This window comes from Lissotriton helveticus, assembly GCF_964261635.1.
Source record: "Lissotriton helveticus chromosome 1_1 unlocalized genomic scaffold, aLisHel1.1 SUPER_1_unloc_16, whole genome shotgun sequence".
NCBI lineage: Eukaryota > Metazoa > Chordata > Amphibia > Caudata > Salamandridae > Lissotriton > Lissotriton helveticus.
Window position 1 is genome coordinate 2,435,472 of NW_027611655.1, and position 26,570 is coordinate 2,462,041.

The following is a 26,570-nucleotide window of genomic DNA, read 5'->3' on the forward strand; positions in this document are numbered from 1 at the left end:
CGTGGCTCCAGCGGACTTGAGCGGTCAAAATTGCGGACCAAGACCATGGATCCTGGAACGATTTCATGCGGTGCCACCTCGGTATTGTCTGGAAATGCGGCGGCAACCTGTGAACGACAAGAGTTGAGGGCAGACATCAAGGAAGCTAGGTAATCTGTCAGCATATTACTTGAAACATCGGTAATACTTCGGGGTCTAGGAGTACCCCACATGTTAGGGGGGCGGCCGAAAACGACCTCATACGGGGACAGACCTGATCTGGAATGTGCGACCATGCGCATATAAAATAAAGCGACTGGCAGAGCTACTAGCCAGTCCACACCTTTCTCTTTACATACTTTTGCAATACGGATTTTCAGAGTCTGGTTATGTCTCTCTACGAGACCGGCTGCTTCAAGATGGCGTACACAATGAAACTTCCACTGGTACCCCAACAAAAGGGAAACATGCTTCATTAACTCAGATGAGAATGGCTGGCCGTTGTCAGAATATACGACTCTAGGGAGTCCATAACGGGGGAAGAACTCACGAACCAACTGCTTGGCAGTGGTCGCGGCTGTGTAATCTGGGACTGGATATGCTTCCGTCCACCTGGACAAAGCGCATACAACTACAAGGACATACTTGAAACCTCGACATCGTTCCATCTGAATATAATCCATCTGGAGGACTTCAAAAGGGTGGTCAGGGGGCTGGAATCCACCTTGTTCCACCGGGACACTTTTACCTGGATTAAACTGGCAACATATCATACAGGTACGGACTTTCTGTTTGGCTGCAGCTCGTAAATGCTTGTTGAACCAGATGTTCTGGATACTGTCTAACATAGCTTTTTCTCCTAAATGTGCTGGACTATGTGCGGTATTAATAATGACTTGAACCATAGAGTCGGGGAGAAACCATGTGGCTCTACCCTTCGTTAACCATCCTTGATCTGTCTGGACCCCTCCTTGTTCGGACCATTTCTTGATTTCTTCGGGAGTAGCATGTAACTGTATGTCTATGACATCTTGTGTAGGGTCTTTAACTGTCATACATGTAATCGGATCTGGAGTGTGTGTCATGTTAACTGGAATGTCTAGAGTCTGTGCTGTAAGCTTGGCTGTGCGATCTGCTAGATCGTTACCTTGAGAAATGGTGTCAGTAACTTTCGTATGTGCTTTGCACTTCATGATAGCGATAGATGTCGGTAAATGTATGGCATCTAACAGAGCTTGAATAAGGAGACCATGCTGAATCTTGGTTCCATGAGAAGTCATGAAACCTCTCTCCTGCCAGAGCACTCCGAAGTCGTGTACAACTCCAAATGCGTAGCGTGAATCTGTGTAAACATTAACTTTCAAGTTCTTGGCGTGTATGCAGGCTTGTGTCAGAGCAACTAGCTCTGCTGCTTGAGCGGACAGGGTGTCAATACGGTGTGTTTCAATAACTTCAGTGTCAGTAGTCACTGCATACGCGGCGACTAGTTCTCCTGTACTTGTTCTCATACATGAACCATCCACATAAAGTGTCAGGTCGGGGTCTGGTAACGGAATATCTGTCAGATCTTGTCTTGGCTTTGTCGTAATGTTAACTACTTCCACGCAGTCATGTGTGGCAGAATTCGGAGTAACTGATGGTAACAGTGTAGCAGGGTTCAGGATGTTGCAGCGTCTGATTTCTATGTGTGGCTGGAACAGTGTCAATTCATAACCTGTTAAACGTGCAATTGTCAAGTGCTGAGTTTGTGTTCGGTTTAAAAGAACTTCCACGGAATGTGGAACTTGTACTGTCAAGGAGTGTCCTAAGACTATGGAATCACTTTGTCTGATAGCTAGGGCTGTGGCTGCAACTGACTTGAGGCACGCAGGCAGAGCCTGGGCTACAGGATCTAATGTGCTCGAAAAATAAGCACAGGGCTTGTATTGTCCTGCTTGATCTTGTGTGAGAACAGATAATGCTGTACCTTCGCGTTCAGTGACGAAAAGTGTAAAAGGCTTACTGTAGTTCGGTGTCGCTAGAACTGGAGCTTGGCATAGGGCTTTCTTTAACTCATTGAAACTAAGTGTATGTTCAGATGTCCAAGGGAGGACAGTCGATACGGCTGCCTCCTGTGTCGTTAACTGTATCAGTGGCTTGGCTAGAAATGCATACTGAGGAATCCATTGTCTGCAGTAAGAAGTAAGGCCGATAAAAGCACGTACCTCCTTCTGGGTCTTGGGCTGAGGAAGACTCGCTATTAACTGGATACGTTCTGGTGTCAACTGCCTACCCCTCTTGGACAGTAAGTGTCCTAAGTAGACCACTTGCTGGACACAGAATTGAAGCTTAGAAGGGGACACCTTGTGCCCCATCTCGGCTAGGAAATACAAGACTGTAAGGGATGCTCGCTCGCAAGCACGTTCAGAACGGGCTGAGATCAGGAGATCATCGACATACTGGAGCAGGGCAGTGTCAGTTGGCATGTGAATGTTGTCTAGTTGTCTTTTAAGTGCTTGACTGTAAATGCTAGGGCTTTCTGTGAAACCTTGAGGAGCGCGTGTGAACATATAGCTCCTTCCATTTAAACAAAATCCGAAAAGGAACTGGCTGTCTGGATGAATAGGGACACTGAAAAACGCGTTCTTGAGGTCGATTACAGTAAAGAACGTGGCTTCGGAATCAATGGCTGTCAATAGGGAAGAGATATCTGGAACGACTGGGTACTGAGGAATAATACATTTATTAAGTTCTCGTAGGTCAATCACTAATCGATATACTGGGGGTGCATTTGGATCAGTACGTTTCATGACTGGAATGATCGGGGAATTGCATACATTGGAGTCAGTTTCTACAACCACTCCTTGAGCCATGAGCTCGTCAATAATTTTGGATAAGGCTGCTACAGCCTCAGGTGGCAATCTGTACTGTCTGATTCGTGGTAACACCACACCTGGCTTGAGAGTCACACGATAGGGTGTGATTTGCATATAACCAACATCAGTTGGACCTTGCGCCCATAGATGCTGCGGAACATTAGACAATCTGGGATCAAAGTCTCGTAATACATAGTGACCCTTAAAGTCACGTAGGAACAATCGTATTCCCTCTGGGGAACAGCATATAACTGCACCTAATTCTTTCAGTGTTTTAATGCCTAACAGATTTTCTGGACATGACTTAGTAAGTAACAAATCAGTAGTACGGGACAATGGACCTACTTCTAGAGTAACTGGCTTTGATATTTCATTTACAATGGGTTTTCCTGAAAATCCAAGGGAAACATTTCTTGAGCCTGAGAGCGGAGCCCCTGGAACTTCGGCGTGACTAATTGTGGTCCTACTTGCCCCTGTATCAATCAAAAACTTTCTGTCTTTCCCTAATACTTGACTGTGAACATAGGGACCTTCTTGATCTACAGGTATCTCGATGAGAGGCAAGCCTACCTCCCTCTCTAGGCTGTTTCATGAATACTGCTGGTACTCTGGATACTCAGACTGTGCATACTGGTACATCTGCTGTGTAACGTGCTGTGTTGCAGCAATAGGCTGCGGTGCGGTAACTGTCTGTGGTGCATTCTGTGGCTGAGGAGTCTGTGAAACTTGTTCTTGCCTAGGCGGACGTGGTCTTTCTTTAGTCTTACCAGTAGCTATGTTGTGTTTCAGAACTGCACACTCGTTTATAAAATGACCTGGCTGTTTACAATAATTGCAGTTCCCTTTAACGGGAGCTGCAGGATGACTGGCTTGATTCGGACCCCTCTTCTGACTGTCTTGAGGAACAGATTGTGCAACTAGTACTTTCATTTTTGTGTCTTTCATACGTTTTCTCTCGTGTTCTTGTTCTTCCCTGATCCTATTCTGGTGGTATTGGAGCATCTGCAACATCTGGGACGGGGTATTAGCTTGCCAGGTACTTTCGACTTTCAAAACTCGATTTTTAATTTGTGGACTTGAATTCTCGACTAATTTAGTAACAAAAAGGTGAGGGTATGACTCACTACTTGTCTTGAGGCCACTGTTGATGCTAAAACATTTCTCAAATCTGGAATAAAAATCACTAATATCTTCGTCTTGTTTCTGTTTACAGGCTGAGATTGCATCCCAGTCTTCTTTTCTAGTTGTCAATAATCTAGGTAAAACTTGTATTAATAATTCTGGTAATTCTTTACATTTCGCTCCAAGACCGGTACCTGGTACTCGTGCCTTGTCTTCAGCTTCTAGAACTGCCCAATCGATCTTTTTCTCTCCCACCTCCCATTCTTTTTCCTTGAGCTTTTCATACACCCCTGCGGGCAGCAGAACCTTTAACATTTTAATTATATCTGGATACGTGTATTCTCCCATACGGAGCATGTCTTTTAATTCTCTATGGAACCCTGCTGGATCTTTATCATGACAGGGAATTAATTTCTTCATCTCTAGGAGTTCCATCTTTGTAATCGGAGTGTAAACAAACACTCGTTCTAGTTCGCCACCCGTTCCTCTAACTGGGTGGACTTCTCGTAACGGATTCTGTCTCTCTATGTAAAATGGTTTACTTTCTGGGGGTGAGACATGAACAAAATGCGGGTTCAGAAACGTTCTATATTTGTGACGCTGTTCTAGAATGACACTAATTAAGTCGGTACCTAAACCTTTCCATCTATACTGGAGTAACTCGTTCAGGATATCATGTAACGGGCCTGGATCAGAGTGCTGACCCTCATACAATGTAATGAGGTGCTGAATCATATACATACCCGCCAGTCGTTGTTCGGCTGGGGGCATTTTCAGAAACATTTGTGCCACTATTTCGTCTGGAAAAGTGGTAGAATCAGTAATCCATCGGACTGCTGATCGGGCTAGTTCTTGTTCATGCATGGTACTCAACTCACTGTAACCGATTCGTGATTTCAGAATGTGATCGGTAGCTTGAAACACTTGTTCTAGAGAACCTTGTTCTGGTGCTGGATGATGAAAAATAGACTTGTGTTCTAGGCGTAAATGGCGATCTGGAAATCTAGATTTTCCTACATACGCTATTCTGTCGGGATTCTCGTCGTCTAACTCGTCAGGATCAGAGTTACTTTCTTTCTCGCTTACTTGTGCTGCTTTACGCTGTTCGTGTAACTTTATTATTTCTTTACGGATTTTCTTGTACATACTCTCCATAGCACCGACGGTCTTGTGCTTACCCTCGGCTATATTATCACTCCACCTTGTCAGGGTTTTCATTTCAGCCGGATCTTTAGACGGGTAATCTTGTTCTCTTATTAGACAATTGATCAGAAACTTTAATATCATGAGCTGGGTGTCAGCTTTCCTTTGAGACATGGCCTCGCCAATGCTTTCTGGATCATCCCCTGTACGGATGAAACGATATATTCTGTCTAGATCTTCTTTCATATTCGGTAAGGTGACTAGATACTCGGTCACCTTTCTTACGCGGAATGAATATAAAACCATATTATCCTCGCCTGGGACTGGATCATAGCCGCATTCATTAAGGGCTTTTCTTATTTCTGCTACAGTCTGATGTCTGGGCGTACGCTGTGATGCTTGCATATGTAATTCGGCTGTCGTCAAACGCTTGTGTGGCGGCGGGGTTTGAGGAGTACCTCCCCCTGCGGCCCCTAAACTAGAGTCGTCTACTGAGGCTCTTCGTCCTGGCAGAGTGGGAAATGGATATGTAGGCTGGACTTGTATGGCGGGCTGGACCGGGGGTACCGTAACAGGTACTCCGGTGTCTGGAGGAGCGGGAAGTGCCTGATTTACAGGGACTGGCGGAGCGCGAACAGGATTTGCATATTCTGGGACTGTGTCGTCCAAATAGGACGAAATAAAAATATCAGCTGCGGTCTGTTTGTGACGTAGCTTGGTCGGAACTAATGGTGGCGGGAAATTACTGGATGCCTCTGGGGTCGCTTTTGGCAAGCCCTCGGCAAGGAGAGGATACATACCCCTAATAAGGGCATGCCTCTGTCTGTCTGACTGTTCGGCTTTGACTTGTTCACCTATCTCGATTAGTTCTTTTTCTTGTGCTCGTTCTAAGGATTCTCTACTTAATTCTGACTTTCTGATTTCTTTTTCAGTTCTTTTATGAGCTTCTTTGCGCCATAACTCGATGGCATCTTTCTGTGACTGTCTGGCTTTCTTTTTCCATAATGCCTCTTCTACTCGCATGATGCACTCGGCATCCCATGTACCCGATACGGGCCATCTATACTTTTCTTCTAACTGTTTGGTATAATCTACCCATAAGTCTAGATACAAAATGGCGCTTATGCCATGCTTCTGATACATAAAATGACCTGGACTGTCCCTAGGCGGAACTGGAACTGCTGCTTCCAGCAGACCCTTTCTAGTTTTTAACTGACGTAACTTAGAAAACAAGGGCATGACTGGACTGTAATCTAGACACAATACAATACACAATGAACACGATACTTATTCCCCATTCATACCACGACATTAAAATACATGAAGAACATTTAAAAATAACAGTTCGAACAGAATACTACCTGGAATACGGAACACAGAATACATGAATTTCCTCGAGAACAGAACTGACTGGAACAGAAACTAGGTGCACTGCTGAAACAGTACGAAACTTACCGGTCTCATAAAGAGACACGTCAGGACCCGCATCCACCGAAGTGGACACTTCGTTTGTGGGTCTGTGTACCACCAACCCACGGACCACAGTCAATTAAATTGACCCTGTCTAGATACTACCCCAGTAACGGTACTCACCGGGCAGCAAGAACGGAAGGCCTCAGACTGGACGGGACTGCTTGGACGCCGGACGGACGAACTTCGGACTTCTGTTACAGGTGGGCCTCCGGATACCTCGGACCTTGGACTCTCGGCTTGGGCTCTGGTCGGGACTCGCCGCGTTCCTCCACCGTCTCGTCTGGATGCTGGACCGCCTCCTCCGTCTCCTCCGTGGGCCTGAGGGATACTTGAAGCAGAAATATCTGCCGGTGCGCAGAAGAGTTCCGTCACGACTGCAGAGGGTCAGGGGGTCGGCGTGGCTTCACCGACGCGTGGGGAAAGGGCAAGTCCCTATTCGGGCGCCATTATGTGGTAAATAAATAAATAATACCCTATTTTTGAATGAATAAATGAATAACAGATAGCTCAATAAATAAGAGTCAAGATTCGAGGTAGTAGGAGTTTTGCAGGTTTAATACAGCAAATACAGGAATAGGATGGCAAGGCCCAGCAGCGCTGCCGGGGTCAGGATCGGGACAAGGGGAATAACTTTTTAATAACAGTGCATGAGCATATATACATAACGCAAACACATAGCATTACATTGCAATAGGCGTAGCAGTGGGTGGAGCAAAAAGCGTGACGCGTAGCAGTCGCGAAAGATAAGGGTGAAAAGAGGTGTAACAGGGCGTATACATAGACATGTGATGCAAACTTAACAGAATATGTCATGAATGGGGCGGAAACCATGGAGGGGGCTACCTGAGGAGCCGGGACCTCTAACCTGATGGTGCGCGCAAACTAGCAATGACGTGTTACTAGGAGAAGCTGGGGGCTATGAACTCTGTGCTAGGAGCAGAGACTGAAGTCTGGAGAGTCAGGGCGACATGTACCTAAACAGCATCTAGTATCTGATGTTTAGAGAACATGTTGATATGAACTAGAAGTCAGGAGGGGAAAGGCTAACTTGATTCTAAGACTGGACCATGCATTATTCTACATGTAGTGCGTGATGAAGAATATTAAATGACCATTAAATGCAGTATTTCTCTAACGTGGAGACGTGAAGGCTAGACAATGACGGAAACTATCGATGCGATTCAGTAGCTTTAGGAATGCAGAGAAGGAGGACTGAACTGATAACTGGAATCATAACATATTCTTGGCAGACTCAGAGGCAGAGCCAGGGTGAGCCGGGCACTGCGAGGCAGGAAGTAAGTGAAGGGTCGAGGATACAGGTGGGGGCTGTATCGCTCCTCAGCGAGGCTTCAGGAGACAGGAGCTGAATCTGGTGTCCGGGCCCTTTTGAGGCCTAGAAACGGGGACTTTTCAATAGAATAACGTGCACACTGAGAAACGTGGCAACGTAGCTTTACATAGGCCTGATATTCGTAGTATTCACGAGAACTGGAAACTGGCATACTAGAGGTGGACACAACTGTAATTGCGTCATTCATCGAACATAGGGAATGCATATGCATATTTAATCATGCACACATAACATATGATGGATGACACGTAGGGACACAGAACATGGCAAAATTTACTTTTCCACACCCCAACCCTTTCTACCTGTTACCATAGCAACTCCCTCCTCACTCAGCTCTCAGGGTTAAAAGTTTATTCTACAATGTTGCAAATTAACTCAGCAAGGATGTTTGACCTCTCAATACACCAGCTTATCAGGTGCAATCTTTCTTTTAATTACCTTTTCTTAACCATTCAAATTACTTCTTTCACAGAACAGAACATGCACCCTAACTTTCAGTTTTCAACTATCTGAATCCACCAATCATTGCTTGTGATTCAAGAGCACTGAAACTCCACAGTTTTTTTTGCAAACTCCTACTGTTCCAACTGCCATTTCATTCCTACACTTCATCTGACTGCACCAGAACCTCCTCTCACCATGTACTCTGTCTGGATTATTGGACATAGCTATATTCACTGGGCTCAAAGGTATGCAGCTATCAGAAATTTTCACAACCTTGATTTACCAAATGTGCACATAAAGTGGATTGGCCAAAGAGGATTGAGATGTCATCAATTGATTGGTGAAAACCTTTTACCATCTGCCACACCCTGACCTCATGATTCTGCACAGTGGTGGAAATGACCTAGGCACTTTGACTGGGGTAGGTCTGGAGATGCTTTTAAAGGACACCTGGTATATTACAATATATGCCAAAGACAGAAATGGAAGTGGTCCAACCAATTTTGTCCACAATTTGAGAAAGCACGGAAACATGTGAATAAATCTGTTTCTGCTTACATGAGAGACTATGGAATGGGTTCAATATACAACAATAACTTGCGTTACAACATGCAAGATATCTACAGAGGAGATGGTGTGCACTTCTCAGATGAGGGGAATAGAATATTCCTCCTGAATTTAAGACTGTGCATTGGAACCTACTTGTAGGTACCTAAATCAGCCCCAGAACCCAAAAGCTCTTTTCAGGGCTTCCCTACATCTGATCACTCAAAATTTTTTTTTTTTACTCTAACTTTTTTCACTGTTTTTCACCAAAGTACGCTCCCCAGTACGCTCCCCGGTGTGCGTACCCGGCGCCCCTCCCGCGAAAAATATCTTTTTTTTTGGCCTATATGGGCCTCCTAAGCCTCCCTCAGAAAACCTAGGGGGTCAGGGGGTGCCTACCGTGCCCCCTTATACCCATTCCCAACGTTGTTTGTCCTCCATCTTGTGTCTCAAACACAAGATGGAGGACTCCCGTTGCGCTGCCGGTACGCGTACCGGGGCGCGCACCGGGAAGCGCTCCCAAAAATTTTTCAAAGGTACTTTACATAAAAACCACTGGAGACACTTTCACCAAATATAGAATAGGACCTACTACATACCAGTCCCTACCATTTTCCCAAATTTGGAGGAATTCCATTGAGCCATTTGAGCTGTAGCACTGTCTAAATATCCTGAGGTAAATTACATGACAAAAACACATATGAAGTGTTAGAATTTACAACCAATTAAAATTTTACTTTCATTTTCTACTTTTTTTTCCCTGACATTTGATTGGTTATGTACATGAATATAAATGAAAAATGAGAGGGAAAAACAACTACCTGAGGTACATCTTTAAAGAATTTTCTCCATTTATCTTCATCACCTTTTAATAAGGTATGTTGTTAATTTGTACGGGGCACTTTAAGTTAATTTGTAAAACCTTTTTCTGTTAGATATTTACTGTCCCTCTGTTATAGTTATAGATTGAGATGGGCTTCTCTGTTATAGTTATAGATTGAGTTATGCTTCTCTGGTATAATTATGAAATTACTTAGGTTTCTTCACATACACGTTATTGATATTTCTACTTCCTGCCTGATACCATACACTGCCCAAAGATAACTTCACTGGTAAAAACTCAGAAGTACCTGTCTAAACTTAAACCCAACACTGCCCTAACTCTACTGATATATTTATTTTTAATGCAATTTACAGCAAGAAAATGGAAGGAGAAGCAAATAAAATTAATATTTCTTTCGAAATTCTTCAGGAGAACAATCCTGAGGAAGACTTTGACTTAATGGATCAGTCTCTGGACGAAGAGTCAGTTAATTGTGTGGAAGAAATGGAATCATGGACTGAAAATGAGGACATTCCTGACGATATAATGTTGGAAGTTCTTTTAAATTTTGAAAAATCACAGCAATACATTTTTATTCAATAATTAAAAATTGTTCGAGACATTATTCATTTTTATATGTAATTCATGAAATAGTACCAAAATGATTATAATATAAAGTGAGACTTATAGTATACTGTGCAACTTTTTGGTGTTACATAGTAATTTTGCTCATAGTTACGTCCTTTCTCCCACTATATTATCTCCAATGTGTATTTGACATCTCTTTTTCATCTTCTGCCTCCATGTTGTTTCTGCTTTCCTGACAGACTATGGTATGGATTCCATATACCACAATAACTTCTGTAACAACATGCAAATTATCTACAGAGAAGACGGTGTACAATGAATTTAAGACTCTATATTGGTACCTACATGCTGGTACTTAAATCACCCACACAACACAACAACTCTATTCAAAGCTACCCTACCTCTAAGCACTTTCAATTATTATTTTACTGTTTCACTGGGTTTTCCCCTTGGTACGCTCCCCGGTGCATCTACCGGGCGCTCCCCCCGCGAAATATATATATATATATATATATATATATATATAGCGAGAGAGAGAGTAAGAAAGTGGAGAAGGAATTGAAGGAAACTAGTAATGGTGTGCTTTTCTGTTACATCGATTTCCACTCATGCTTGAAGAGAGAGAGGGAGTAAGAAAGGCATAAAACGGAGTACGGCAGAAAGGAAGAAGTAGAGTGGAAGAGCCAGATGGTCAGGCAGTCTCTTCTCTGTTCCATTCCCCTTTTCCCTGGCTGTGTTCACATGGCTACTAGTACACTCTTCAGTTGGTGGCTGTGGGAAAACCAGTGGTGGATTTTGGAAAATCTCATAGTTCTGCTCCGAATTTGGAAAATCTCATAGTTCTGCTCCTGGGAGTGTTGGCACTGTGAGTAACCACGACCCTTAACAGAGTGAAGTGCCCATGTCAATACTCACCTGAGCAGAATGGCTACAAGGTTCAATTAAAAAAAATTAGGAAATATTCTTAAGGAGATTCAACAAGAGTTGATAGGAGTCAGGGAGAAAAATATGGTAATCAAATTTTAAATGAAGGCCCACATTTCTTAACTCAGTGCTCATTGTACTTCATGTGTCGACCCACTGTCTTCCCAGATGCACAATCGTGTAGAGCTTCCATCTTGTCGTATCTCAATGGAGACGCAGCTTCGTGGTCAATGCCCCTGGTCACCCAAGACTCCCCAATTTTATATAACTTCGAGGAATTCAAGAAAGTGTTTTTGTGAATTTTTGATAGTCGGATAATGAATTACTGGAGTTGAGGCAAGGGAATCGAGAGTGTGTCACTTACCTGGCCCAATTTAACAAACTTGTTGTAGAAACTGAATGGCTGGAGGCCGAAAGGGCAGCCTTGTTCTATTGGGGTTTGAAAGATGACTTGAAGGATGCTGTGTCACAGATCCCAAATCGCCCTACAGAAGTTTCAGCTTTGATTGATCTCGTTTTTGAGATAGACTATCGACAAACGGAAAGAAGGGGTGAAAGACAAGCAAATTTCGGCCCAGTGTACCACGCTTTGACCGGGTCAGCACAGAGGTTGTTAAATCTGGTGATAAAGAACATGGAGTCGAACCTATGCAAATTAGAAATATTAGAGGCCCCCTTTCCAAAGAAGAGAAAGCAAAGCATTGACAGAATAATCTATGGCTTTATTGTGGTATCAGTGAACATTTTGTAAAGAAATGTCCCAAGAAGCCAAAAACCTTCAAGAAGGAAAACTCTCTGCACCGCTAGTAGAAGGAGCTGGGCTGGTGGTTGCTAACAAGGATACAACTCTAATTTCTCATCAGGTGGCCAATATTCTACAATCTTCCGCTCCACACCTTATTCTGACGAGGACCCTAAGATTTCAAGACAGAGTTCTTTCAGGAGTGGCCGTGATGCTGGACTCCGGTGCAACGTGGAACTTTTGTGACCTCAAATATGCCTCGAAAATTGGTCTGAGGCATTACCTAAAGAGAGAAGTGAGGCAGTTAGGGCTGTTGAGGGTACAAATGTATCTTCCGGCCCAATAACCAGTCACACAGAAGGTGTGGAACTTGTCTCTGTTGAAGGTCAGAAGGAAGAGATTCAATTTAACTTGATCGATGCTCCGCAGTTTGGAATCATCCTGGGTTTGCCTTGGTTAACTGAACACAACCAAGTTATTGGTTGGAGAATTGCTTCGGAGAAAAGCAGAAAGAGCAAGATGGAAATCTAGCAGCTTTATTATGCAAGCAAAAGATGATTCTGTTTGAGGTGCAAACTGAGTCTTCCGGTAGAATAGCAATAGTTTGCTGAAGTTTTCAGTGAATTGGAATCAAAGAAGTTGCCCCCACATCATTGGTATGACTGCAAAATTTGATTTGGAACCTGGATCTAACCTTCCTTGTAGCCGAATGCATGCGCTTACTGAAGCTGAAAACCGTCATCCTAAGAAACACTTAGAAAACGGGTTCATACGACCTTCACAGTCCCCCGTTTCTTCACCGTTATTTTTCATTCCAAAATGTGACGGAGATATGAGAATGTGTATAGATTATCGTGCCTTGAACAAGATTACAAGAATCGTTAGCCTCTTCCCCTGATTTCACTTCTTCTAGATCAGGGGTACTCAAAGTATGGCCCGCGGGCCAGTAGTGGCCCGGCAAGCCTTCAGTGGCGGCCCGCGGAGCTTGAGACACATCGAACCTGTGGTTTTTTTTTAACTTCAGCAAACACCTTGGGGAGCAGCAGTGCGTAATCAGAGAGCCTGCTCTGTGGGGGCCCCGGGCGATTCCAGCCACAGTCGAGAGTGGAGCTGCAGGGCCGCTAAGAGGTGAACAAAGCCTTATTAACAAACACATGGTCGTTTAAAGACCTGTGAAGTACTGAGGTGCCCGGGAGGCTGTGCCAGCCAGGCTGACACACAGGGGAGAGGGGGTGGGAGGGGGGAGGACAGCAGGAACTGAGAGCCGGGTGAGGTGGGAGGGCAGAGCAGGGAGTGAGAGCCCGGGTGAGGGAGGTGGAGGGCAGAGCAGGGAGTGAGAGTCCGGGTGAGGGAGGTGGAGGGCAGAGCAGGGAGTGAGAGCCCGGGTGAGGGAGGTGGAGGGCAGAGCAGGGAGTGAGAGTCCGGGTGAGGGAGGTGGAGGGCAGAGCAGGGAATGAGAGCCCGGGTGAGGGAGGTGGAGGGCAGAGCAGGGAGTGAGAGCCCGGGTGAGGGAGGTGGAGGGCAGCAGGGAGTGAGAGCCCGGGTGAGGGAGGTGGAGGGCAGAGCAGGGAGTGAGAGCCCTGTGAGGTAGGAGGGCAGAGCAGGGAGTGAGAGCCCGGGTGAGGGAGGGAGACAGACAAAGGGAGGGAGACAGACAAAGGGAGGGAGACAGACAAAGGGAGGGAGACAGAGGGAGACAGAAAAACAGAGTGAGACAGAAAGACAGAGTGAGACAGACAGAGAGAGGGAGGGAGGGAGACAGAGTGAGGGATGGAGACAGACAGAGGGTAGACGGAGGGAGGGAGACAGAGGGAGATGGACAGTGGGACACAGATAGAGGGAGACAGATGGAGGGAGACGGAGAGAGGGAAGGAAACAGAGGGAGGGAGACAGAGAGAAAGAGAGGTAAGACAGAGAGAGACGGAGGGAGAGAGACAGAGGGAGACAGAGAGAGAGGGAAGGAGGGAGCGAGAGAGAGATAGAAGGAGAGAGACAGAGAGAGGGAGGGAGAGATAGGGAGAGAGAGAGAGCGAAAGAGAGATGTGTGTGTATGCTGGTCTGTTGGCTCAGTGAATGAACGCGTCAGCTGCAGGGGCCTGTGTTCAACTTCATGGTTACAGTTTCACAGTTTTTTTCTCTCTAGCCCCTTAATAATAATAATAATCCACATTTGTAAAGCACACAATCACCCGTTAGGGTCTCTAGGCGCTGGGGGCCGTCGGGAAGATTAAGCAAGCTATTGCCCAGAGTCACATGGTGCTGCGCTAACCTGCCGCCGGCGCTGGGGATCGAACCGTGATCCCCAGATTCCAGCGTCAGTCGCCCTGGCCGCGGCGCCACACCTCTCCCTTCCCCCTCCCCCACTGACTACGCCTCCACCGGTGTGGCCCTCGGCCACAAACCACACTGTAAATTTGGCCCCGAGAGAAAGTTTGTGAGTACCCATGTTCTAGATCAACTAAAAGATGAAAAAATCTTCAGGAAGTTAGATTTACAAGGGGAGTGCCATTTAATTTGAGTGAGAAGTGGAGAGGAATGGAAAACAGCATTCAGAACAAAGTATGGATTATATGAGTACCAAGTGATGCCCTACAGTTTGAGCAACGCTCCTGCAGCCTTCCAGTACTTCATTAATGATGTCCTGAAGGAGTTCATTGATCAATGCACGATTGTTTACATTGACAACATTTTGATTTATTCCTCATCAGAAGAAGATCAGCAACAGGTCAAAAGAGTCTTGAATTGCCTGAAGGAAAGCAAGCTTTACATAAAACTTGAAAAATGCGCTTTTGGTGTGATACCTGTGGATTTCTTGGGATTTGTAATTGCTCCAGAAGGTCTTACCATGGATGTTAAAAACATTGAGGCGGTCTTAAATTGGCCTCCTCCAACCTCTGTGAAAGAAATACAGAGCTTCATCGGGTTTGCAAATTTCTATCGCAGATTCATTCAAGATTTTTCCCTGAAGGTACCACCAATTACTAAATTGCTACGGAAAGGAGTACCTTTTTAATCGTCTGCTGAGGCAGAAGATGCTTTCCAGTTCTTGAAGAAGAGTTTTACCACTGCACCAATTCTGCTGCATGCGCATCCTATTCAACCGTTTTACCTGGAGACTGATGCTTCTAAACAGGCCAACGGAGAGGTACTTTCAGAGAGACACAAAGAGACCGAACAGTTGCATCCGGTGGCATATTACTCTAGAAAATTGCAACCAGTGGAAATAACGTATACTATTTCAGATTAAGAACTCCTCGCTATCAAAGATGCGTTCCAAGAATGGCGACATTACCTTGTCAGAGCAAAACATGTGGTGACGGTAATCACCGATCACCGGAATCTTCAGTTTCTGAAGTCTGCCAGAACGCTCACACCATGCCAACTTAGGTGGTCCCTGTATTTCGCCAATTATGACTTTGTAATAACTTATCGGCCAGGAAGAAATAATGGAAAGGTAGATGCCATGTCTCGCATTGACACGGATGGAAGAAAGAGTCCCATTAGTGATGAAAAGAGAATTCCTGAAACTAAGATCGTTGGAGCCACTAGTGAGAAAATTCTTGTAGACAAGGTCAAAGAAGCCTTACCTTCTGAAGGAATACGCAGCTGGGCAGAGAAGGATTCAACTCAAGAAATTGTCGATGGATTACCGTTTCATTCCAAGGCCTTGTACTTACCAATCAATCAAAGAACTTCAACAACAAGCATTGATTGACTGTCATGACAGTCCATTGGCTGGTCACCCTGGAATCCATTGAACGGAGGAGTTGTTAAGGAGACAGTTTTGGTGGCCTGGGTTGTCCAAAGATGTTCTAGTTTATGTGGAAGGCTGTGAGATTTGTCCAATGGGGAAGACAAATAAGCTGGCTTCTCGGGGTTTATTGAGACCTTTGCCTACCCCTCCATTTTCCTGGCACACTGTGACTATGGATTTGATTGTTAAATTGCCTTCTAGTCAGGGATTCAGTTCAGTATTACTCATGGAAGACTCGTTCTCAAAAATGGCGCATTTTGTTGCCCTGAAAGAGAAGTCATCTGCAAAACATATAGCCACACAATTCAATTAACGTGTTGGAAGATACATGGTATTCCAAAGGTTTTGATCACAGATCGTGGATCTCAATTTCTATCCCATTTTTGGAAGCTTTACACAAGGGGTTTGGGAATTGAGACACGTTACCCAACGAGTTTTCATCCACAAACAGATGGTCAAACTGAAAGGGCCAATCAAGAGTTAGAAAAGTATCTCAGACTGTTTCTTCTGGATCAAGAGGGAGAGTGGCTTGATCTTCTTTGGACTGCAGAGTTTGCACATAATAATGCTAAGAATGCCTCTACTGGTTTTCCCCCTTTCTACTTGAATTATGGAAGGCATCCGAATTCTGAGGTTTCCTCTCAAGAAGTGTCGGTGCCTGCAGCACAAAACTTTGTACAGCATCTTAGCAAGGTACACGAGTCTGCCACCAAGAACTTTATGTAAGCTAAGGAACGCTACAAGCAAAGTGCAGATGAAAAAGAAGACCTGAACCAGATTTAAGTACAGGGGACAGGGTATGGTTAAGCACAAGAAACCTAAAGCTTAAAGGAAATAGAAAGTTTCAACCCCGATTTATAGGTCCATTTCCTGTGGAGCAAGTAGTGAATCCAGTGACTTTCAAACTAAAACTACCACCACAGCTAAAAATACACCCAGTGTTTCATGTTTCTCTTCTTAAAAAGGTTTCACCCCCAGTGCTTAATTTGTCCCGGTGCTTTCCGGTGCTTAGCACCGGCACTTATTTATGAGGGCCGGATCTACACACGTCTCTACGTCATATGACATTGAGCCTATGCTTACCTCACTTAGTTACTGACTCCGTTCAGACAGTGTTAATTTATTCTGCCGAGTGATGAATCCCGGTAAAGAGTGTTGCGGCTGCAGTCAGAGCTAAAATTCATATGATCTGAATCAACGCAGACTTGTCCTGACTCCTATCATAAATATTTACTGCCAATATACATATCGCATGCGCATTGTGAATCTGCCTCTGCCCTCACTTCAGTGTTGCCGGGAGGATAGGAGGACACTGATTGGCCTAGATTTGGTTTGACGGGGGAGGCAGCAGCGTGAGCAGGCAGCGTGCGCAGATTTCTTTTTAGGATGCCACGCCCCAGCACACGAGTCAACAGTTGAACACGTTGAGGGCATGCAGCAGCACCAGCACCTGCAGACCAGGCCTATCAGTTAATAAAAAAGGAAGTGCGCCGGCCACCCACCACCAGTAACTGTAAGTAATGAGTAGCCATGCGTGGCGTTGTGGCGGTTACGTGGTAGCGCGCCAAAATCTGAAGATTCCATGATGCCCAGGGCCCTGGCCTACTGTACACATTACATCACGATAGGGCCACCGGGGTTAAGTGAAAGGCCCTGCCCGTGAAGTATCGTCTCATAAACACTTGGCGCTCTGTTTGCAAATATATCAGCTAGAATGTAGTTGTGGAGCGGCGCTCTGTTTGCAAATATATCAGCTAGAATGTAGTTGTGGAGCATTAAAGCTAGAATGTCGGCGGTGGGCTCTGGGTGTCCGTCTCAGGAAGACACATGAGGGGTGGGGGCTCTCACTCTGGGAGTGTGAGCAGTGATTTTATAGCAGGGCACAGGGGGCGATGAATCAAGCAATATGGCTATTTGTGGCCCCAGACCACAATGGTCTCTTCTGATCCAGTTCCGATTACAGCCGCTCCGAGCGCCGAGCAGAGGCCTAATGGAGCAGGGGGGCTCCGGCCTTGGGTACTTCTAATCTGCCCGACAGAGTTTGTCGGAATTAAATGGCTGGCAGGGCCGGGGCGGGCTGGCAGCAAGACAGTGGGTAGAAGGGGTTGGGCAGGCAGAGGTCTGTTTTTTAGAGAGGAAGTGGCGATGAAGCATGGATGTCATGTCCCCTCGTGTAAGAAGGTAAAATTGCCCCTCCCCTCATTTGATAGTTAAAACCAGTCGTAATTGGATTTTAATGTGCCACTCGCTCCCATAGACCCGTGGCACTGTTGCACGTTTGATAGGCAAGCCCTTGGGTGGGGAGAAAAATACCAACTGTAGTGACGAGTGTGCATTCACACCAGGGATGCCTACATGCACTAATTAAGTCAGTGAAAGACAACAAATAGGAGATTATGTTTCCAGGTGGGTGTCAGTCCAGAGCAGTGAAGCAGGAGCCCGCTAAATTATTACTCTTACTTAATTGACAATGATTTAAAAAATACACGCTCTAGAATACAATGATTTAATTCTAGTGATTCTTCGGTGGCGCGCGCAACACACTGCCTGACATTTCGTTCCGATTTTATTTTAATCGTGGTTAAATACTTAAATGTAAACGGGAGTGCACACCTGTAATTAGCGTAGGGTCGGACTCGAAGAGGTGTTCTAAGTGCGTGCAAGAATATCAAGAACGTTTGGTGGTGTGTGAGCAGTACAGCTCCAAATTATCACTGCACAGTGCACACACTCTATACGTATTGCACTCGGGAGAGTGAGATTAGAATGAGCTTTGGTGGTGACCGGAGGAATACTGCGAGAGTGCGAGCATGGAAAAACAAAAGTATTTAGTGGTGTATTAATCAAACACCACCAAATGGTTATGTTTTTCTCGGACGCACTCATCTTGGAAGAGGTGTCAGTTCACACAGGAAGACACATATAGCCTGAGGCCTGCCCTGAGTTAATTACTATTGTAAAGTAAACTCCCATGTGAGTGTTTTCCCTGTACATTGGGGGATCTTATTTGTTTCGCTTCCTTGGGTCCGCCAGCATGGTGTTGCAACCCTTTGGCTGATGGGCCTCCACGTTGGCCAATGGGCATAGTAGTAGTTGGTGAAAATAAAATCATTGTGATTGACAGATGAATGCAGGGAAGGAGATAGAAGACAAGGGAGTCAATGACAGGCTAGAGAGAGAAAAGAGACCCTTGCTGTACTGATGCTTGAGTAGCACTTATGCCTAAAAATCAAGTGTTCCTAAGTACTGACAGGGAACTTGGGGAAAAGAGGACATGAACTGAAAGCAGTAAGTACAATATAGGAAGAGGGAAGAGGCAGGATACTCTCATGTTGGGGAACGCCGACTCAAAGACCTGTAAGGACGCGCTGCGAGGGGGCTCGCAGCTTACCTGCTCACCTGCTTCACCGGACACACTGGGCATCTTGGCACAGCTGGGCTTCTGACGCTGTGGTCTCCCCCGACGGCGAGCTGCTGACATCGCTCGGCCGCAGAGAGGGGTCGAGACTACAGCTCCCAGCCTGCCCTGGGAGATCACCGCCCACTTCCTGGTTGGCGCGAACGGAGGCGCATAAAATCAGACAGCCCCCAGAGAGGAGCGGGAACGCCGACTCAAAGACCTGTAAGGACGCGCTGCGAGGGGGCTCGCAGCTTACCTGCTCACCTGCTTCACCGGACACACTGGGCATCTTGGCACAGCTGGGCTCCTGATGCTGTGGTCTCCCCCGACGGCGAGCTGCTGACATAACTCGGCCGCGGAGAGGGGTCGAGACTACAGCTCCCAGCCTGCCCTGGGAGATCACCGCCCACTTCCTGGTTGGCGCGAACGGAGGCGCATAAAATCAGACAGCCCCCTCCTCCTCGCGGACGCGCGTGGATCCGGGCGGAGCCCGGGCAGAGGGCGGGCCGTCTGTGGCCGTCCGGGGACGACGAGGGACGGGACGGGCCACCTCCCTTGGCTCCAACGTTCCCCGATAACACACTCAGGCACTGCATCATTTGTTTGTATAGGGAAGCTGATCAGGGTATTGAAGCCCCCTGAAAGCCTTTAGTTAAACCCACTGACCTCACGCAAGAGGAGTGACAGAAACCCACGCAGCACAGAAAAGTTGCGATAAGGCTGGAATCTACGAGGGAATTATGTCTACCCATCCCAATACTCGCTCGGCTGGGAACAAATCAAACAAAAGACCCACCCACAAACTAACACGGGGGGAAACAACAAAGGAAGGCGCCCTCGTAAAGGGGAATAAGCCAACAGCAATAGACCTAATGCTAAAGAAAGTGACAGGTGAAATCGAACGTATGGAGCGGAGTTTATCCTCCTCGCCCAACCTTAATGCTATCATTCAAACACCTCCCAGAGACGTCTTAATAGTAGATAGCCCAAACACTCAGGGCAGGGTATCCCAAACAATCAACGACATAGAGGATGTCCCCTGTGCACAAACCTCAGGCCCAGAAACCTCTGAGCTCAACGATACGACCCCTCAGAAAAAAAGGAAGAGACTAGGGAGAAATAAGGGACATCAGAGACAGAGGAAAGTGTTAGCAAGAGATAACTCTCCAATACGTACACAAGAGCATATAATAGCAGTAAATAATCCCCAAGTAGAATCTATACCACCAGGGTGGATCGACACAGTAGTTACAGATTTGAAAAAACAGCTAGAATCTTTCATTGCGGCACAATTAAAGCCTATAATAAGTAAGGTGGATAAATTAATGTATGAGCTCTCCAAACAATCCAAAGTACTAGAGCACATACTCGTAAAAACTCCGCCCGACCCACCCCAACTAATTGAGGAAGTCACAAACGATAAGGCAAATTCAAAAAGAGCGCAAAAGAACAACTGTGTAAGTCACTCTCAGCAAGAAATAGTCCAGATCCACGAGGCCCCCAAAATTGTTCAAAACCCTAAAGGGGGAACCATTGACAACTTTAGAGGGAGAAATAATCAAGGCGCAAATAACATCCAAAGAGAGAAACCCACTCCACAACCATTAATGCAATGGAGACAGGATGATTGCACCCAGAGGGAAGGGAATTATAATCATAGTTACAAAGACCCTGACCCCTTTTATAACACCAACGCCCCACACATAGATTTACCCCCCCGAGGAGTGTCCTTTTGTAGTCATTTTTGCAGGGGTACCGGAAATAAGGTCAAACGAGAGAGAAACCCAATACCAACTGCTCACCAAAATCTCCAAGTGGCTGAATATTCACAGACCCTTAAATAACGGGGAGAGAGGAGAGATAGCAAGCGTAAGAAGGGCAAACTGGATCGGGGGGAGAAATAAAGACATTAGAGGAGATTGCATAGTTGCAAACTTTACGGACACTAGTCTGGTGGAGTATATCCTGAAGAACCCCAATAGGAACCAAACCAGCACTATCTGTGCACTCCCACTTGGGTATTTTTACCCTAGGTTCAGGAACAACAATCGTGGGGGTGAAGAGGGAGAGTGGAGGTGGGTTAGATCACAGCACCCATATAGACCCAGAGCAGCAAACCGCCCTGAACAGCCCTACCCCCCCCGAGATTACGCACAATGGACAAATAGATTTGCCCCAATCCAATCACTAGAAGATAATGATTGACTCACACCCACAGAAAATAATAGTGTAGTAAGTCGGGCCATTAGTAGTTGCCCCGGTACAGAAACACGGGGTGAATGTAGGAGGGTGGAGAGCACCCAAACTGGGAGATTGGACGTACCTTGGAGGCAGGAGGGTCAGAAAATATCTAAAATAGATTTACTAATAGTAGGGGAGGATAGATTGCTCGACCCACACACAGTAAAACCCAAGGTTAGGATAGAGGGTCTGACCATCCTATCTTGGAACATTGCAGGGCTGGAAGCTAAATTCAAAAGCAAGGAATGGCTAGAATTTATAAAGCGCTTTCACGTTATAGCACTCCAAGAAACGTGGGCAATGAATTCAGGCCCATGTCAATTGGAAGGCTATAAGTGTTTCTTTAGACCCGCCCAAGGAACAAACTCGGGGAGAGCAAAAGGAGGCCTAACAGTATATGCAAGCTTAGATCTGAAAGGTTCCTGTTCATACCTAGATTGTCCGTCAGACAACATACAAATAGTTAGACTTCTTCACAAGGGGGAGAGTCTACTGTTTGTAAATTTTTATAACTCTGGTCCAGTGGAAGGGAACTTCCCAATACTAGCAGAGCTGGAAAACAGATTAAATGAGGAACTTGAGCAAAGGACGACGGGGCCAGAACCAACTGTTTTGTTGATGGGGGATTTTAATTGTCACCTATGCCCCAAATTACTCCCCCCGACTCCTGACTGGTCAGCTTGCCCATTAGAAAAGGGCCCCCATTTTTCTCATTGCAAAGAGGGAATAACTCTGATGAAATTATTAGATAATTTCGCCCTCACTTATGTCATTGACCTAGCAGCCATTAAAGTAGGCGAACCCCCAACACTGACATTTAAGGGCAAAGGGGGGGGGGGTCCATAATAGATTACATTATGATCTCTGCTTGCGCTAGGGATCAGATCTTAAACACCAGGACTGAGTGGAGTCCCTTTAGTGATCACAACCCCATTATAATCGAAATTAAAGGGAACGATTTAACCAGAAAAGAACCAGGGTTCATCCACCAATCAGAAATTCAACCAACAGATCAAGGGAGACGCCTAAGGTGGTCAGTGATTAACCCCCAGGAGTTTTATGCCAAATTAGTAGATGAAGGGAAAGCCCACAAAGAGACCTGTTTAGATTACACAACGGAGGATAGAGGAGTAGTAGAGGCGTTTGAAAACTTGACTAATATCATCGAGAGACTCCTGACAACCAAGAAGCCCGAAAAGCAGTTATCCACGCCAAGATGGTTTGACTCTATCTGTTCCAAAGCGTTAAGAGACCTAAAACTCAGCCTAAAAAAAACACCAAGGGACAAGGTTGAAATTACTCGCTGCAGACAAAATTATAAATCCCAGGTAAAGATTAGGAAAAGAACTCTTCAAAAAGAAGTCTGGAAAATTATCAACAGACCATGTTTCCATGATTCTAGTACCCCAGTCATCAGTTCTAACATCTTGCCAGAACACTGGATTGCTCATTTTAGATCCCTGTATAATCAACAGGAGACAGACACTGGTGATGGAATATGGAGGGGACCAAGGGCAGACAAACTTGAACTATCTTTGGAGGAAGTACTCAAAGCAATCTTAGGTCTAACACGAAATAAAGCCCCGGGCCCGGATGGGACCCCCCCAGATCTTTTCCTTAGTAATACTGAGTTATGGGCCCCAATGGTAACAAGAGTATTGAATGCAGCAATCAAAACGGGACTGCCGAGATCATGGTCCACTGCGGTGATTGTCCCGATTTACAAGAAAGGCTGTAGGGACAATCCGCAGTGTTATAGACCAATCTCGCTCATTGACGTCACCGCCAAGGTACTGGGGAGGGCACTGCTCAATCGACTATTAGATTGGACTGACACCAATAACATCCTGGTGGATACCCAGTATGGGTTCAGAACGGGCAGGTCAACCACCGACCAATGTCTCAACCTATACTTGCTCACCGCTAAGTACACCAAGGCGTCTGATGGTACCATTTACATGGGGTTTATGGACTTAGCAGCAGCTTTCGACAATGTAAACAGAGCCAAACTTTGGATACTCATGTCCAACTTGGGGATCGATTCGGACCTCATTAACATCTTGAGGGAGCTTCACTGGAACACCACTGCCAAGGTCCGCTACAGTGCGGGGGGGGGGAGTACTGATCCCTTCCCGTGCTCGGGCGGGGTGAGGCAGGGGTGTATCCTGGCGCCATTCCTGTTCTCCCTCTATATAAATGGCCTGGAGAGCGATCTGATAGCACTGGGAACGGATTGCCCAAAGGTGGGCACGCGTCATCTGCCAGTACTTTTGTACGCCGATGACGCGGTCCTTTTAGCACGAACGGCTGTTGGTTTGCAACTCTTAATTAAGGGTTTCTCGGATTTCATGAGGAAATTGGACCTCTCTGTCAATATGACAAAATCATTTATTATGATAGTAGGGAAGAAACCTCAGAAGAAGTTCGTATTTAAACTGGGGGATCATGTCTTGGACACTGTTAAAACATTCCCATATTTGGGCCTTTTATTCGATGAGAAGTTGAACTTTGCTCCTCTGATAGAAGAGAGGACGAGGAGACTAGTCTCAGCGAATGGGGCAATACTGAACTTTGCACTTCGAATGGGTCGCTGGTCACCAGAGCAGGTGATGACTCTGTATAGATCAGTTAGTATCTCAAAGGTGGTAATGGTAACTCCGGATATTTTTCAAAAACTCGGATTACAAGCTCTTACAATAAAATACATTGCCTGGAAAGGAGCATCTCTGGGCGGTGAGAGAAGCGGCTGAGGCGGTCCACACTCCTCATACACAGAGGACACGCTAGGCCTCAACTCCGATCCCTACCGAGCAGGTTTCATCCCAGCAGGGGACAGGTCTCCACTTCTCTGCATCTCCCTGGATAGCCCTCAACCACTCTGCATCCCCCTAGACAGGCTTCACCTCCTCTGCACCCCTCCCGGATCGGGCTCACCTCCTCTGCACCCCCAGCCCAGGCACCACCTCCTCTGCAACCCCTGTGCACGCCTGACCTCCTCTGCACCCCAGGACAGGCCTTGCTTCCTCTGCACCCCTCAAGACGGGCCTCAACTCCTCTGCACCCTGAGGCAGGCCGTACCTCCTCTGCACCCCCTGCACAGGCCTCACCTCCTCTGCAATCCCAGCCCAGGAACCTGCTCCTCTTCATCCCTGGAAAGGCCTCACCTACTCTTAACCCCCTAGACAGGATATGCCTCACCTCCTCTTTATTATTATTATTATTATTATTATTTATTACATTTATATTGCGCACAGCTACCCGTAATGGGTTTCCCGGCGCCAGGGACACCAGCACTGCACCTCCTGTGCAAGCATGACATCCTATGCACCACTGGACAGGCCTCGCCTCCTCTGCTACCCCTGGAAAGCATTCTCTTCTGCACCCCTCAGGACAGGTCTCCCCTCCTCTGTACCCCTGGACAGGCCTTGCCTCTTCTTCATCCCCCTGGACAGGCCTCAACCACTCTGCATCCCCCTGGAGAGGCTTCACCTCCTCTGCACCACTCCCAGATATGCCTCACCTCCTCTGCACCCCAGCCCAGGAACCACTGGACAGGCCTCACCTCCTCTGAACCCTGGACAGGCCTCACCTGCTGTGTACCCCCATGGAAAAGACATGCCTCACCTCCTCTGCACCCCCTGGATAGGTCTCGCCTCCTCTGCTCCCCCTGAACAGGCATCTCCTCTGCACCCCTCATGACCCGCCTCACCTCCTCTTCTCCCCCTGGACAGGTCTCACCTGCTCTCCTCCCCATGGACAGGACTCACCTCCTCTGCACCCCTAGGACAGGCCTCGCCTCCTTCGCAACCACTCCAACCCTGAAAAGGACACGCTTCACCTCCCTTGCACCCTTTGGACAAGCCTCAAATCCTCTCTACCCCCACCCCCTGACAAGCCTCACCTCCTCTGCACCCCTGAGAAAATCAACTCCCCAGCACACGTATTTAAGTAAGATGTGGTTTCCCTCTAAGTTAAAAAAAGTACAGTAAATGAGTCACAGAATATACACAATTATTTCTTTCTTTTGTCTTGTTCGCGTTTTATTCTGGTGTTCTCGGCCACAATCAACATTTGTTTTGTTGCTACAGGGTGTGATCTCGCGACTTTCTCAAGGCAGTGTAAAAAATAAAGGTACTGAACCATGGTCTAAATAGAAGTCACATCCTTCTCAGTCATTGGTATTATTTTTTGTAAAATTAAATACGGCCACAGCGCATATAAACTAAGGGGGTTGTCTATGTTGGGTATACAAACAATAGTAACCTAACCTTGTTGAGAAGATACATGTAAAGAAAGCATTCTAAGATACAGTATACGATGGAGAGAGCGAATCCAGATAAAACTCCAATGGCAAAATGACCTCCTTATAGCCCTTGTGCACAAAATCCTTCGTACTTTCAAGTGTGAAAACCCGTGTCTGTGGATTGGGTCCGAATGATGCCGATCATGTCGTGTGCTCTAGTCTGGGGGTCATAAGTCCCAAACCTTAGAGCCCCAAGTGTATCAAGCATGAAGGTGAGAAATAAACACCTCTACCGTCCCAGTATAACTTTCTGTCAATAAAGAAGGGGTATTTTTAAAGGTCTGAAAATCCATCTCTGTGAAGTTCCAGCGTGATGGATATTTCAAGGAAACCTACTTTCAATGTGGTGTTAATTCCGACCCACACAGGGCTTCCGTTCAGTATCAACGATGAGTCCAAAGGATGGGTCTTCTGATTCGTGTGTTCTTGTTTTCTTCCAAGAATCAGGCTATATCTGTAAATCAAATGCTCTGGTCATGTTCTAGTGTGTTAAGCGTCCGAATAAACCAAATGTCTGATAGTGCTCTTAATCCCCAAGTTAGCTTTCGAAGCACTCCTTTAAACGCTCTGTCATCAGGGGATCCACTCTCAGCCGAGACCCGGCTCTATTGGGAACTCTTTCTCTCGGTTGCTTCAATACGAGGCACAGAAACAGCTCCATAAAGTGTGAGGTGAACGGAAAACCAGGGTTCATGGGAAAGCCGTGTTTACCCGAGCCCGGCCACACACGGCTGAAGTCTCTCAAGGCCTCACTCTTGATGCAAACGCTGACAGTGACCCGCGCCTGCTGTGTATAAGGAAGGGGCCTCGGGTCTATGGTCAGCCTGGATCTCACCTCGAGAGCCGTTCTGGTATTAAACGTTCATCCTCATGTCTCGCTCG

At 46.3% G+C, this 26,570-nt stretch overlaps 1 protein-coding gene across 1 annotated transcript in view; it reads right to left on the minus strand.

Moving 5' to 3' along the window:
* LOC144805622 (uncharacterized) overlaps positions 1 to 26,570 on the minus strand; it is a 59,936-nt gene that overhangs the window by 26,912 nt on the left and 6,454 nt on the right. Inside the window, 1 exon segment of the mRNA XM_078672145.1 lies at positions 11,240 to 11,252. Within this exon segment, the coding sequence (XP_078528271.1) occupies positions 11,240 to 11,252 (13 nt within the window).